At 40.2% G+C, this 16,186-nt stretch overlaps 1 protein-coding gene across 5 annotated transcripts in view; it reads left to right on the top strand.

The window, feature by feature from the left end:
- The window catches only part of arvcfb (ARVCF delta catenin family member b), a 220,842-nt gene that overhangs the window by 56,711 nt on the left and 147,945 nt on the right, over window positions 1-16,186 (top strand). For 2 of the 5 annotated variants that reach the window (XM_044111817.1, XM_044111815.1), the window contains exon 1: window positions 1,587-1,638. The exons of the other annotated variants lie outside the window; for them this stretch is intronic. In XM_044111817.1, the coding sequence (XP_043967752.1) occupies window positions 1,602-1,638 (37 nt within the window). In that variant the 5' untranslated portion in view covers window positions 1,587-1,601. Of the gene's footprint in view, window positions 1-1,586; window positions 1,639-16,186 lie in introns of those variants that run through there. 5 annotated transcript variants of the gene reach the window in all.

Genomic DNA, 16,186 nt, shown 5'->3' with positions numbered 1-16,186 from the left:
CTTGAGTTTAGCTGTTGACCTTCTCCATCTTGTGATGGCTACTTCTACCAGAGTAATTCAACTTGTCAAAAAAAATCAATTCCTCTCTTTCTGGTTGTCCTCCAATAATCTCCACAGTCATTAATGCTGACCCAACTGAGCACCATTCACATGTGAGCAGAAGGTTTACGTCATTGATGATAGTGTCAGCGACTTTGTGATGCTACAGTGTTGATATACTCTGTATAACCAAAATCTCTGAGGGACGCTTCCAACATTTTGTTGAATCCAATAGGAACTGGGACATTTATGAAGGCAGAATGTTACTTGTACTAGTAAGGAGTTGCTAATAAAGTCACCAACAAGAGTATGTTCAATATTATCAATGCCTCAATTAAGAGATTAGCAAATTATTGGCAGAACAAACAGCAGCAATTGATCCAAGCTTTGGTGCCGTCTCACCCGGGTCGTTGCTCAATAGATTTGTCCACTAAATCAATAAGCAATGTGAGAAAACTAAAACCTATCCAAAATTATGCTACTCGTGTAACTCTTACTTCTTGGTACTCGTAGTTTGCATAGAAACTGTTTTTTTGCCAATGCAATGAAATATACGCGCATTATTATCCACCGCTCCTCGCTAATGGAGCTTGGCTGAATTTCAATACACATAAATTCAAAGTGCAGTTACAATTTCTGCATATTTGTTCCTCTGAGGCTGTTTTTTTTCTTTTTGTTTGACAGCTCTTTTCATTGCCGCACATCATCATATTCACCGTAACATCCATAAACTGATCTGAATTCTCCTTTGCTCTGCGCTCACTCGCTCTCGTACGATTGTATAATCCTTCCATTAGCCCACAGCAGCCGAACCGCGTCCATTAAACAATCCAACACAACACAATATTCTTTTATAGCTTGTTCAGTGGCACAATTTTCTTCTCCGTTTAGCAGCTAGACGGCTATATTGGATATATGTCGGATTTTATGAAGCAGCTTTTAATGCAGAACAATAAGGAGATGTTAAGCAGCCATGCACTGTGGGTTAGAGGCATCTTTTGCTCATAATGCTGCTCTTAGCCATAAGCTGTGGGCAACCAAGTTAATAAAAAAAATTATTTCTTACTATCTGACCATTACTAGCAAATGTTTTATAAAAATGTAATGAAGTTCCTGTTGATTTTGAAATGGTAAACAACCAAATCTATGCATTGAGCTTCACATTGTAATGCTGGATTTCCTTCTCTCCCTGCTCTGTATATTAACACAACGTACGTGTAGTCTGGGAATGACCTCTCTCCATGTTCGGCGCAAACTTCCTGTTTATAACTGATTAATCTCTCGTCTCCCCATGTGAGTTTGCATGCTGCGTTCCAGGTGTTGCAAACACAATCCGATGCTGTGCATCTCCACGTTCTCTGGCAACGGTGTTTGTTTGCAGGAGGAAAATTGCAAGACCTGAATGTGTTTGAGAAAAGCATTTGTCTCTCCTGAGCGGCGTTAAACTGCTTTTTTATTTTCATTGTTTTTCTATACGCACACCTGCCTCGGTTGTTGCAGCTGGCGCCGTCAATGAGAGCTGGCAGACTGAGGTGTGCGACATCCAAGTGCAACCTGGTTACATGAAGTCATCTCTGTGTGTCGTAAACCATAAAAACAGTGAGTTATTTCTTTTACCCCAATTCTAGGTCTATGCTTTTGGGACAGACTGAGTTAAAACTGGTGACTCCATTTCTTGGATCATAAGACATTAGGATTCTTCTCAAACCACTGGTTTGAACCAACGGTCTGCTCAGACATTACAGAACATCTATACATATACTGCAGGACTAATAAACATTAGGATTCACAAGCTACACACAGTTTTCATAGATGAATAGAAATCAGTTTTTACACATGTCTCAGTCCAACAATAATAACATTAAAAATGTTAAATGGGAGGATTTTTAGCAATATTTTTTGGAGAAAACTACAAAACCTTGCTTTTTGTATTTTTCACAAGTAAAGTAATATTGAGTGCAGATTTGTATTTGTTTGTTCTGTGTCTCTGCGATGGTCTGGTGACCCAACTTCCTCAGTCGCCCACCGATCATTGGCTAGAAGCACAAAAACCCCATGAAAAAGGGCAAAGTGGATTTAGAAAGTAGCTTTATTTTATTCTAAAAAAATAACTCTGTAGTAAACAAGGTTATGGTTTCTTCGCTCCAACCCCGTTTTTAGCTACCCAAACGTGAGACATTTGTCACTTTTCCCCTTTTTGGGGGTTGAAACGAATCGACATCCACCCTGTTGTGTTAAATAAGCTCAGGACTGGATTTGTTTCATGCATCATCTTCTGTACACCTCAGCTACATGAACGGCTTCAACTCCCTACAAATGAGAAGTCAAAACATCAGAATGATTGAATTGTTTCTGATGGATAACGTCGGGTGAAGTAATTAAATTAACCAAGAAGGACAATTATTTCAGAGGAGGTGATTATTGCTGCTGATCAAGACTGAAGTTGAGCGAATGATTATGAATTAATACAATACTCATGATCTTGCAAGAATGTGCAGTCTTTGAAGTTGATTCACACAACGCCATTACATAACCTTAAACAGAGAGAGTCAAAGATCTCAGTCAAGCAAAGAGGCCAGCCTTCAGAATCTACCTAAAACGGTCAGCGGTTTGCCAACCAGGAGATTTCTAGCAAAAGAAAGATCTAAGTGGGTTATTGGTGACCTGCCAAAGTCGTAGTCGGAGGCCAGCGGATGCGCTGGCCTCTTCGAAAACTTGCCAGTATTTGGTTGGGGGGGGGGATTTGCCGAGCCAAAGGGGACACGAAGGGAGGAATCGCTGCCACGGCGAAGCCTGGATCCAGATGGGCCAAGACAGAAGGGGATAGATGCAAACACTTTATCAGCAGTCTGCGTTCCACAAGGCATTCAAAGGACTCAAACAAAGGCAGAGCTACATGCGAGGCTGCCAAGGTTGCAACTTATTTTTGCACCCCTAGCTCTGCTGCCTGTGAGATAAAAGACTAACACACTGCTGAATACTTACACATAGCGCCTCGTACTTTGTCTGCTGTACTTTGTGATGTTACTTTCAGACCCAGTTTGAAGACTCGACTGGAGAGTGCGTCTGGCCCGTTCCGCTCTCCTACGTAGCCTTTCTGTTCTGAACAGGAAGTAGCCAGGGGGAATGAAGTCTGTATATATATTTTTTAATGTCTTGTGCTGCATTTGTTCCTTTATCAAAACTATTTGAGAAATAGTTTGAAGAAACTTGTTTTAGAAATACGTGGAATCCTTGAATTTGGGGGAAATGTCCTTTTCCTGTCATTATTCAAGGAAATGGGCAAAGGGTTTTTGTGTGACTGAGGGAAGGGAGTAATGGAGAGAACATGAAAAGTCAACTAGTTAGACACTAATCCTGTTCTAAATGGAACGTTGTCAATATGACATATAGAACTGTGTTACTATTGTGGTCATTATCCAGAAAGTCCAGAGTCATTGTGCTAAGTGGCCACCAGAAGTGCCTTGTAAAAGTTTTCACACCTCAAAATGTTTCATAACTTTGACGTGTTTTAAGCCAGGAAGCGTGATGTCCATTTGCATTCAGCCCTTTTACTGTTTCGTCTCCAGTCGCCTTGTCATTTATCTCAATCTCAATATAAAAGAGTGATTTGCAGATATTTGTTAGGAATATTTGTGAATCACAAACATCACAAAGACCAAGGAACACGGTTGGGGAGAAGGTTTTGGAGAGGCTTAGGATTAGAATAGCTGCATAGGAAAATTTTCATTTTAACTGAGTGTCCAGGTTAGTTTTTTTTCCAGCCTCAGTACTTCAGTTTAGATACTTTCTTCTTCCAAGTACTCATACAAGTATTGTATATAGTTACAGTACGTAGTTATTAATACAGAGTTATTAATAGGTCACAAATACTTTTTTTGTGATGTATAAAATTTAGAAAATCATTTATTTTCAGGGTGACTCTTTTTAGTATCTCTACAGTCCCTCAGACTGAATTAACAAGTCAAAACCACAGCATGACATGCGTACTGTAGCTTTCATTTAAAATGGATCAAATGTAGGAATAATAATAACAATAACAATAATAATAATAATACTTCAGTGTCCTTCATGTTTACCTTGAAATGTCTCCAAACGAAGAACATTTTCACCCTTTACTGCTAAGTGATTTCTCTGTCCTTCTTATCCGTGTGTGTGTGTATTTGTTTGTTTGTTTGTTTTTTGGAAGATCAGAAAATAACTTGTATTACCACCATCTGACATGGAGTGTGGTCCAGCCTTTGAGTTGCAGGGCAGCCCAGCCCAAGAGGAAAATCCAGCACAAAAGTGGTTTCGATCCGAAGTATCGGGTTGCTTTTAGGAGTATGAGTACTTCACGCTCATATCGGTATCAGGACACCATCATGTTTCACCGTAGAGAAACGTGAGGAGCAGGGGGAGGGTTAGCATCATGCTGTGGGGATGCTTTATTCAGTAGAAACTGGTCAGAGAGGGAAAGATGGATTTTTGTGAAAGACTTGAGAGTGGGATGGAGGTTCAGCTACCAGCAGGACTTCAACCCCAAGCATACAGATGGAACTGTAGAGGAATGGTGTAGATCACGATATATTCATTCATAAGAGAGTCAAGACCGTACTGCTTATAATCTTTTATTTACACACAGACAACATAAAACATTTCATTAACCTTCTAAAAGGAGAGATGCTTGGTAGCAAAAAAAAAAAAAAAAAAAAAAAGCTCATTTCCATTTGCAGTTCCTGGACAGGTTGGTGTAATAAAGTATGATTTAACAGATTGTGAAAAACCAGAATAAAAATTGAGATTATATGCCGAATAATTCATTATTTAGATCTCACTAAAACCAAGCAAAACAAACTACAAACCAACAGACAATTCATGAAACAATTTCTTGGTCTTCATCAATAAACTGCTTATTGAACAGCCGTGTTTTTGCCAAATGTGAAAACATTTTATCTGCGACAGACTGGCGACCTGTCCAGGGTGAACCCCGCCTCTCGCCCGGAACGCAGCTGGAGATAGACACCAGCAACCCTCCCGACCCCATTAGGGAAGAAGGGTGTAAAGAAAATGGATGGATGGATGGATGGATGAAAACATTTTATAACTAGAACATGTTATAGTTTCATTCGGCAAACTATTCCTTGTATCCCGGTGTACTCATCAGTAAAAGAGAAGGCAGCTTTCTTAGAAGAAACTACATTTTGAGATGTTGCACTCGCCTCTGGGGGGCGCCCTTGTGACTCTGGTCATGTTATCTGATCTCGGAGAGGAAAACTTCCTTATAGGTGTAGCAGCAATGTTATGAAGAGTTTCAGAATTTAAACAAATAAATGTTTGCATGAAATAGCACATGCTCATTCTTTAAAATCCTATCTGGAAAGAATATGACAATAACAATAGTGTGTGGATGAAACTTTCAGGCTCTTTAACACATTGATTCAAGATGTTTTCATCTTTTATCCATGACTTTGCCTAATGCATAAAATCCCAACACAAGGCGCCGCATCTTAACGTTTTCAGATCTTATCCAGATACATACCCAGGTACCGTTGTAACAAATGGAAGAAAACCTTCGTATGTGTTTCTGTTATTATTCGATAGTGAAGACAAATCTTTAAGAAGCTCTGTTTGTAGTATTACAGTGCAACTTTAATAGCCCATCCTGCATGAAGACCCCCCAGCGCTCCCAGAGTAAGCAAACCTACATGAACACATCGATGAGTTAATCTGATTTAGTGAAGTCATCCATCACGTCGCTATGTGTGCCGCTACGTCCCTGGAGGACTCCCCGCCAAAATAAGATTCCCGCCTGGATAACTCAAGACTTCTGACTGCCAGATATATCCCTGCATGACTGATACCGAGACGTCAAAGAAGAAGAAGAAGAAGTGCAACCTTCGTCACTTGGCGTACCCTGCGTAATCTTAACGCTAATTAGGAGTTCTTTGTTTGTATCGGCTCACATTTGGGATTTGCTCAGCCTGACAGACTGTTACAGTTTTAACTGTCAGTCCTTTGATCAAAGCCCTCTGAATGAGGCCTGCTGTCTGAGCAAACATGCTGGCGCTTCTTCCCGCCGAAAATGGGAGCCTAATTTGCGTCTTGTTTTCGTGAAACCTCACAGCTGCCGCTTTTCACATCAGCTGAAGAGCCTCTCCGCAGAAAACCGTTCTGGCTGTGGGCTCCGGCTCTGATAGGAACACTCAACCCAGATCGTTTGTTCATGTTCTTGTTTACTTTCTTTCCCTTGAATTTAATTGCCCTTCCTAAAACTGCTGCTTTGACTCCTGCGTTACCCTGCTGGGCAACTATGCACAACCGATGGCTTGCGATGCTGAGTCCCCCCCCCCTCTCCTCCACGCGCTTTTAGCAATGCAAGGAAGTAATAATCAAACATTTCTGAGCTTGTTGTGTTTGGATAGCGTGAAGCATATCTATCTTTGTTCTAATTAGGCTGAATTCAATACAGAGATCAAAGCCCGTATCCATTTTAAAAATCCGTCTTTGAACTCTTATCTTTGTCATCGCACATATGATTCAGCTGCTGCGATCGGATCCATCTGCTCTTTGAGAATTCAATGTCACGTTATCTCGAATCTGGCGACACCGTTTCGCTGACATTTGCAGCACAAAAAAGGATTCTCTTTTCTAATCAATCTGTTCATTGTGTGTGCGTGTAAACACAGGTAAAGATGAAAATGAGCTTAATGGACTCTTTATGGTTCTGTGCTGAATTTCCTTGCCAAATAAGCACCTCAATGTTCCAGCAGTAAAATCCTATTTATTCAAGACCGCAACTTATATAATTTGATTTCCAGGTAAGCCAGAGCGCAGTGGATTTTTTCTATTTTAGCATGTGAGAATTAGATGTCAGGTATACAACAGAGCTACTGAAGCTGTGACATAACCCAATAATTACTTTATTTACTCATACCTTAGGTTTTGTGAACATATAAACCTGCAGGTGAGTTGCCTTTCTGATCGGTTAATTGGGCTAGTAACTTAAATAAAATAACTAAAATAACACAGATATCACAGTAAAAATTAACTACCCCACCCTTCCCTATAATGCAGCAGAACATTAGAATTTTCCCACATACTTGATCCTAACATACATGCACTATTCAGAATTCATGGGAATCAAAATAAAAATGCATGCTGGACTTTAAAAGACAATAAAGGACTTGGTACGTCACAAAATCCTTTTAATTTTCTCACATTATGACATGTATGACATACATTCATTAGACATCCCAGCATCCATAGGGAGTTAGGAAACAGTACTGCAGCAACTTCAGCTGGTAATTTTCTTTTTTTTGTTTTTTGTTTTGCTCTGTTTGCTCCCGTTTAATGCTGAAGGCATTTCACCGGTGTCACCGGGATTCACACCAGCACCGCTTATTGTCAGGCTGACCGGTCCTCCATGAACATGTGGCAGGTTAGCCTTGTTTATAAATGAGGGCAGACAAGGACCAGTTCAATCAATACCACTTATGCAGCGTCTCATTTCCTCCTCCTCCTCCTCCTCTGTCTTTTCCTGCAGTTCCTGTCGGTTACATCGTTCTCATTCTGCAGGTTGCAAACATGTGGAATCATTTTTGTTTTAGCTGCAATTGGGCTTTTTAGACTAATTTCTGCTTAAATCTGACATGCAGTAAGTCAGATTAGTTTTTGCAAGATGTTTCCATCCCTGAAATTATGATGCATAGAATCACAAATCTAAATCTAAACTGTCACAGAGAGTAAACACGATAAAAACATGCTTTATCTGTGGCATTGTTCATTAAAATGGCACATATTTCATGTATTAAAATGAAATACGACAGGTACACTTTATGATATTGTATTAGAGATTAGGTAATGCATTCAGGAAGTACTTTTACTTTTAATACTTAAGTATTTTTAAAAGCCAGTACTTTTTTTACTTTTACTCAAGTAACAATGTTAATGTGGTACTTTTACTTCTACTTAAGTACATTTTTTTAGTACTTTCTCCATCACTGGTTTCATATATGAGCACACCAAGAGCAGTAACATTATATGCAACAGAACAGCACCTCACTTCACCTGAAGGATTCCTTAAATGTATTTGGAGCCTGGCTAATGGTGTAACGACATCAGTTTGCTCGTGTATTAATTTGTGCATCTTAAAAATTAGCATCTCACAGCATGACTCTGTATAGTAAAGGTATTTACCTAGTGTGTGTCTGCTTGTGTTTGTATTCACATCCATGCCTCCTGAGTGCAACTGTCCTCCCTCCCCCTTCTCTTTAAAAGTGCTGAGGTCCATTTTGTCCCAGAAGGGGGCAGCGCTCCGACCCCACGGGGGCACCGTGGCAGTGCGGGGTCAATGGAGATGTACCGCCTCAGCTGCACAATCTGACAGACCTAATGCAGCTATTTGTAATGGGATTCTCGCCTTTGCAGCTCTGGGCCCTGTTATCAGTGGCCAAGCACGCTCGCTGCAGCAGGGCTCAGGCCGGCTCATCACAGCGCCATTCTCCTGGTGTCGCCCGGGCCGCTTAACAAACGGTCGCATGAAGCCGAGAAGACAGCAGCCGCATCATTAAAGCTATTCGTTATGACGCCCGATTGATTTTTACTCTGGCGTCAAAAGACAGCTGTGTACCAATAGCACATTTAGCTACAGACAGCAAAACATGCAAGCATCAGAATCGATCGTTTGTTTTCAGAAACCAATGTTTTCTTACATCAACATCAGGGTAGATCAGGGTAGATCAGGGTGCTTCATGAAGTTTGAAATAGCTTTTCATTGGACGGGAGCAGATGAGGTGCAGGTGTGCTTACTGATGGGATCAACATCTCCAGAGGAGAAGGGAAGGAAGATGTCCAAGCAGGTGGGAGGATGTGGGGGGGTAATGCTACAACAGAGATGCATGGACCTAAGGAGGCATGAGCTCATTTAAATGATGCTTTACAAGAATAGAAGGGGGTTCAGAGGAGCAAGAGTCATTTACATGATGAATGATAATGTGTGTTGTTCACATTTCTGTCAGGCTTAGCTTAATCCTGAAACTGCTTTTTTTGTGTGAAAGCTTTCAATGAAAATCCAAACTGCTTCTGATGAGTTTTGGAGATACTTTATATCTTCTTTTTTACGCTATGACATGTCAGCGTTTACCCTCATCAGTCAATGAACTGTTAGCTTCCATGCTAAAACAGGAAGCAGGTTACGCTTTAATGTTGATGTATACTCTCACTCTCTTTTGACTTTCTCTGGTTCCTTGAGGACACAGTTGGCTCTTTAACTGCTAAACCAGGGATTGGCACTCCTGGTCCTGGAGGGTCGGTGTCCTGCAACTCTTAGACATCTCCCTGGTCCAACACACACCTGAATCCAACAGCTGAATCGCCTCCTAAATGCAGTCAGGTTCTCCAGAGTCCTGCTAATGACCTCATTATTTGACTCAGGTGTGTTGAAGTAGAGACACATCTAAAAGTTGCAGGAGACCGGACCTCGAGGACCAGGATTGCCCACCCCTGTGCTAAACGCTCCACTCTGTTCTCTAGGTAATCATTCAACATTTGCTTGTCTGTCATTAGCTGCTGGGCATCTACAGTGAGGAGAATGGCTGTTATAGATTTCTAATTGTCCATCTACTTGAAAAATGTGTTTTGGAACAAAAATGGTCCCAAAAAAACAGCAGAAAGAAAGTAAGAGAAGTTCTTGAAGAAGCATGCACATGTACATTGTAAACAAATTACTACATTGTTTGATGACTCGTGCGTACACTGAGGTAAAGAAACTATTTTGGTGGCAAGACATGACCTTGTGGATCACTTGTGTGTCTATGGGTGCTTACAGCTTGAATGTGACGGTAATTTCACAGTACCTACTTGGTTCTTAACAGGGTATCTATTGGTTCCTACTGAGCTCCTTACAAAGTGACTTACAGGTTCCCTACAAAGTTTTTATGGCTCGCTACAGAATTACTAAACACAGCAACACCTATGAAATAAAAACCAACAGATAATTCACTGTTGGGTACATACAGGCTGTCTAAGGATGGACGTTATCGATTGAGTTAATGTAAAGTTGATTGATCTTGATCTAATGACTAATTAAGTGTGAATTTTCTTTAAAAAAACTCAGTTTTCTCTAGTGTCCTTGGGGTTGAATTTTTCATAGTATGCAAAATTTAAAAAAACTATTTTGTCAGCTAGGTTAAATACTGAGCGAATAACAGAAAGTTGTGGTTTCCTCACATTAATAAACTTAGACATATTTATAAAATATGTCTAAGGAACCTCTTGCTGAACAGCAAAATAGGATGAAAATTTCCCCATGAACAGAGAGATGTTCATACAGAACTACTGTTGTTGAGCTTGAAGGAATGTTAAAACTTGGCTTCTTGAGGTGCATTTGCTCACAGCAACCTTCAAAATTAACCACCATGTTACAATTTTTCTGATTAATGCCATCCGCTTTTCTGTCACACCTTCGCCTTCGTAGCACAGTAATAAAGTTGCCGCTGCTTCGTCATGCAGCTCGGTTGAATGAGCGTTATAAAGGTGATAACTTAAGGAACTCACCAAGTGTTTATATTTCAGAGCAATTTAAGGAGCTTGTCGAGTTTATATTGCTAAACTGAACAGCATAAAGTGCATTTGTCATCCCACACCGGACTCTTTCCCATTCCGGTATGGCCCCGCCACCTTTATTTCTGTCAACTGTCTCTGCCTAAGGATGACCAGCAGCGGCCTCTTCTGGACGCCAGCCAAACTGCAACATTAAAAGAAGGATTGAACTGATGTTATTAATTGACTGATTGAAACTAATTTTAATCTAATAAACCATTAATGGTTTGCACCCTTGAAATACTTACAGAGGATTCCTACAGGAGGACTCATAGGCAACCAGTCAGTTACATATCGTGTTAAAGATGCACACAGAAGCAGTTATAGGGACTCTGTAAGATATTAACAGATTACTGGCATTGATAACTACAGGTTCAGTCACAGGTTTGGTCACAACAGAAATTAATCTGAGATGTATCCCGAAATGCACTTCCCCGACTTTAGGAAACCGTTTCAAACATTACATGGCTGTTTTTCTTTCTGTGAAGCTTTAGCGCTCTTCCACTATCTGAGATATTAATTGCAGCTCCACATCTAGCCGACTGCTCTCCTATTCCTGCAGTGGAAGCGCTGCTTAATCACTCACGTGGTGCTGTGAGATTCTTCCAGGCTTTGTGCAGATTAAGAGGACATTGCTTTGAAATGAGGAGAGAAAATGGTCTAAAGATTCCTAAATCCTCCTCAGGGAGCTTTGGTCCTATAGACTTTTCATTTTGGTGTTTTCCAGCTGTCTATGTTTACCAGTAAGGAGCTTTTGTTTCCTCCAATACCTTAAATCATCCTCACTCCTTCATATAGTGTGACACTTGGAAACTTTTCTGAATAAGGTAGACTTGTGCTTTGGGGCTTCGGCCACTTCTACAAATGAATTGTGGAGACAAGAGCAGGTTTTTTTTTTTTGTAATGCTAAAGTACAGAGGAATACATTTTCATCTCACCGACAATTTCCCAGAAAGACATTTGACTTATTATTTTTTTTTTATTCCCCCCGCCCCCCCACATTACTTTGCATCTCTCCTCGTATTTGTTGTCAACTGTAAAACTTTAGGATGAAATTGAGTCACGCTGAAGTTTCTCAACGAAGCGTCTCAGGTCTTTCCCGTCAAAGTCTCAGAATGTCGGCAGCTGGAATTAAGGCTGCCTTCTCTCTGTCGTCCCATTATTGACTTCTCTTTGCTTCTGGATCCTCAGCTCTCTTTAATGATCAGTTGTTGGTCAGCTCAGATCTGGGTTCGTCACGTGATGCCGATCAAACGGCATGAGAAACAGTTTTTTTCTCTCCTTCCTGGGGAAGCTGCAGACATAAGCCACAATGTGCACCAACGGATAATTACAAACCATTACAAAGGACAACTTTTGGGCTCCGTCTACTGTAGCCATTTTGGTGGAGAAAATTACCATTTAGAAAAGAGCGCTTTTAGTATGAGGGGTGCTTCATAAATAAAATTGATAGATTGATTGGCTGAGCCGTCTAGTTTTCAAATTCTTTTCGCATTCGGTCTTTTGGCCTTTGATGCCGTAAGTTTCTGCTGTTTTATTACTGTAAGTGTGGATGCCAAAATTTTGAACATTTTACTTCTAATAATGAAATCTCTCTGTGAGGAGAGATGTTGCTTCTAGTGACCTTCACATCCAGCCGGCACACACCCTCACACCGACATATCTTGTTCCCTTTCAATTTGGCATGAATGGCTGTGCCACGCTGTTGTTTTTCACCACTTAACTGCAATTAGACTTTGGGATTGTCGACGGTTAATCATCTGTTACTCCCCCCCCGGAGTTTTTATCCGCTTGCTAGCGCTAACAAAATGTCCTTCTTAATTACGCCGTAATCGGCATAAACAAAGTGTCTATTTTTGTGTAATGAGCTGTGGCTCGTTGCAAAAGAAATACAATAAAGCCAGGCGGCTTGAGAGGCATCGCAGTCACCTTTAATTGATGGTTACTAACCAGAATGTTGTGCATCACTTTAGCAAATCTGTATAAATTTGAAACACTTTCCACTTCAACAGCTTATTATAAACCGAAGCTTTATTTTGTCATTTTGTTTTATTCTCTGCAGAAATCTTTGCATTCCAAAGACTGCACCCCGTTGTTATAGATTACTTTGGTTGTGAATTGTGAATAAATAGACGTAGATTAACCTTACTACTGTCCTGTAACCAATTATCACCCAACTGTTTTCATTCATGGTTCTAAAAGGGGAGATTCTCCGTTTTGTCACTTGGTTATCATTCAAGGTCTTTGTAACTTTAAATAGAAAAATGTTCTGTTTTTGTCAAATAAAGCTTTTAGTGATAAACTAGTACATTTGCATACTCGATATATGGTCAACGTTGTCTAAATAATTTTCTACATTGACTTAAGGACCAATTTTTATGTCTAAGAGTTACTGAAAATAGCTAGCATAAGCTAACTGTTTAGCCAGTTTATTGGAGCTCAAACTAACACGTTCTCTAATGTGAAGGTCATGAACACAACTCGGTAACATCATTATACAGCATCATTTCAACATTTTACCATTTTTTATTTCATGGAAGACAATCAGCAAAGTCTGAGCAAATCCTTATATAGGTTCTAAATGAATGTAGTCTCTCCTCTAGTCTAACTAACCAGGTTCTTACCCAGTGTTGGTTGAAACAGTCCAATTTATGTCTATAAGCAGTATTTTTATGTATGAACTTGGTCTGTCTTAACTATGTTGAACAAAATTACACAGACCAGGCCTGGCGAAGTGGGCAGGCATTGGGGGCATTGACCGCCCACAGAGTCAGCCGAAACCTCCTGGACTGGAAGCTGTTGTTTGTTTTTACCTCAGAGTGGCCAACTCTTTGTTATTCCTATATCGATTTGATACAGTAGAGGCTTCTACACTTCCAACATCAGCGCCTTCTGTAACTTTTTTCAGCCATTAAAACAGTTTAATCAGTTTAATGGTGTGTTAACATTAGTTAACCTGTTTTTCCGAGCCACCTTTAAACGCAACATGAGCGCTACGACGCTCGCGCTGAGTTTATACCTGTGCGGCAGCGAAGGAGGCCTGCTGCTGCTGTGCAGAGCTGCTCAGCTGTGTGTTAGAATCATGGCAGCAAAACACAAAGAACTTTGGACAGTTTTTCCCCCAAACTAACCGACTGAGTTGAGTAAAGCTGCTGGATAAAGGTAATGTTAGCTAAAAGATGACTAGCTAACGCCAATACAGCACCTCAAGCTTGTTAACAAGTAGCCTACTGATGTTGTTTATGTTCACACAAGTGAGTAGTACTTGTTATATTGAGTAACTTTTTTTTGGGAAAAAAAGGTACTTATATGAATAGTTTTACTGCACTGTACCTTTTTCTTTTACTTGCGTAATATTATTATTGCTATGTATTCATTTTGCCCCTCCAAAATAAACCGATGCCTCCTGTTAAACTCGTCTGGAGCAGGGGCTGACACAGAAAGATTACCAGGAGGTAAGATGCTCACCATAAACTGGAGACTGGAAGCCTTTTAACTAATTAATTTGTATTTCAACTCTGAGTTGTAACAGATAAAACAGCAGACTACATAATGCATACTGTTGCTTCTGCACATAATCTCTACATGTCTCCCTTTTTTTTGTGAATTTATTTTTACTTATCTTATTTGTTTGTAAGTGTTAATAAGCAGGTTAAGGTCAGTCATGTTTTATGAGATTTTAATTGATGTAGTTCCATCTGACTTGGCAAACAAACTCCTGTGAACTGTGATGAGATTAATCTGAGAGAAAACAAAACAATGCTCTCCTCTGTTCTACAGAGCATCTGCTATCCTCTGGAGTACCAAGGTCAGATATTATAGACGGATAAAACCCAAAAGCTGGATGATCCCCCACCATTTCCCTCCCGCTTCTGACTTTGTTACAGCAGACACAGCGTCAGACGGTGCAGCTGGTGGATCTGATTTTCCCCGTAATGAATCGGTAACAAATTTACCTTTGAAAGTCGCTCCCCGAAGTGCATGAGAGAGCCTAACAGCGTGCACGGTCCAAAATACAAACAAGCCAATCAATTTCTCCTCCTTCACTCCCTCTACCCTTCAAACGTCTCAGGGACCTCACTCCATCTTGGCAGGGAGTCTTTCTCTCTGTGCCAGGGCTTTTTTTCAACCACTTGCTTTTCATTAACATCTCCAGAGGCACAGAGTTTTGATGAGGTAGAACAATTTCTACCTCCTCTCCAAATGAATAGGGTTGCTACCTGTTCCGTCTCGACACTCCCGACACTCGACAATGAGGTTTGAGCATTCCTAAAACCTGTGTACCCGCTTCGATGATGGGCCTGTCTTACAAAGACTAACAAAAAATGAATTGTTTTGTTGGAATTCTCAATTAGCCTGGATTTTTTAACGAAATCCAGGCTGCACACATGTGGAACATCAGCAGCACAATGTGCCTTAGGTGCGCTTTCTGGTGAACACTTGCATAAAAACACAGAGACGTCGGGGGATTCTGTCAGTACGGCGTGTCCCACACCTGCTGCAGGAAAGTACAGGTTCCGTTTTATATATGGAGAACATGATTCATTGAGAAAATGAGTCTGTTATTACATCCAATGTTTTTAACTATTAAGTGTGTACTTGAATAAAATGTGTTGGTTTAGTGAAGTGCTATCACTGTGTGACTCTGTTCGGTGAGGTAAATGCAAGCTTTTATTAAATTTTAAACATCTCAAAAATCTAGAAAACAAAAATACCTCCATAGGGTTACTGATTGCAGTCGATAGCATCACATAGAAACCAAGCTGAATAACACGTCTTCAAATATACCACATTCTTGTGAAATTTTAGACTATTAATGTAGTCTACTAATATATATATTGTTTGAGATTTTTGGTTTTTTAAACTACTAACTGATTAGCTTGTTAGCCACTTTAATTATCACTTCCTTTTCATTAAGCTCACAGTCATCTATGTGTGCTTTCGTTAGCAAAGATTTCTATGTGGGTGAGGAGGAAATCAAAAGAGATTGAAGACCTAACAAACACCCACCCCACAGAGGTATTTAAAAGTCCTCTGTGAAAATACAAGTCTGCGTTTAATTCGGCATGGTGGATAATGACTTCCTGTGACAAGTTTTGTTGTTCGAAAAACTAAAATTCTAGCAGTATTTACAGTAAGCAGGTCTGATACTAGTTGAATGTATAATATACAGTGGAAATGGGAAAGACAAAAAAAAAAAGCACACAATTTCTCCATTTCCCATGTAATTACAAGTATTTCAAGGGCATCTATTTTTCACACCACTCAAGCTGTTACTTCTGCTATTAGTTTTCTCATAAAACATGTCATTCAACTTTAAGAAATTATTTTATGCAATCAATGCTCGTGGTTCTTCGAAGGAAAACCGTAATTGCTGCTGCAGCTGGTTGTTGTGGGTTAAATCATGCAAATCATCACGTCTCAGCAGATGATTTGCACTGAGAGGACACATTACATGTAAAAAAAGCAACAAAAAAAAGCATGCTGACTATCTGCATGCTTTCGTGGTATCTGTGGTTGGAGAGATGTGTTGTTACTTCCTTGTAAACAAAGATTCAAGATTCAG

This window comes from Gambusia affinis, linkage group LG03 (assembly GCF_019740435.1).
Source record: "Gambusia affinis linkage group LG03, SWU_Gaff_1.0, whole genome shotgun sequence".
In the NCBI taxonomy this organism is placed as follows: Eukaryota; Metazoa; Chordata; class Actinopteri; order Cyprinodontiformes; family Poeciliidae; genus Gambusia; species Gambusia affinis.
This window is presented reverse-complemented; position numbering and strand designations above follow the sequence as displayed.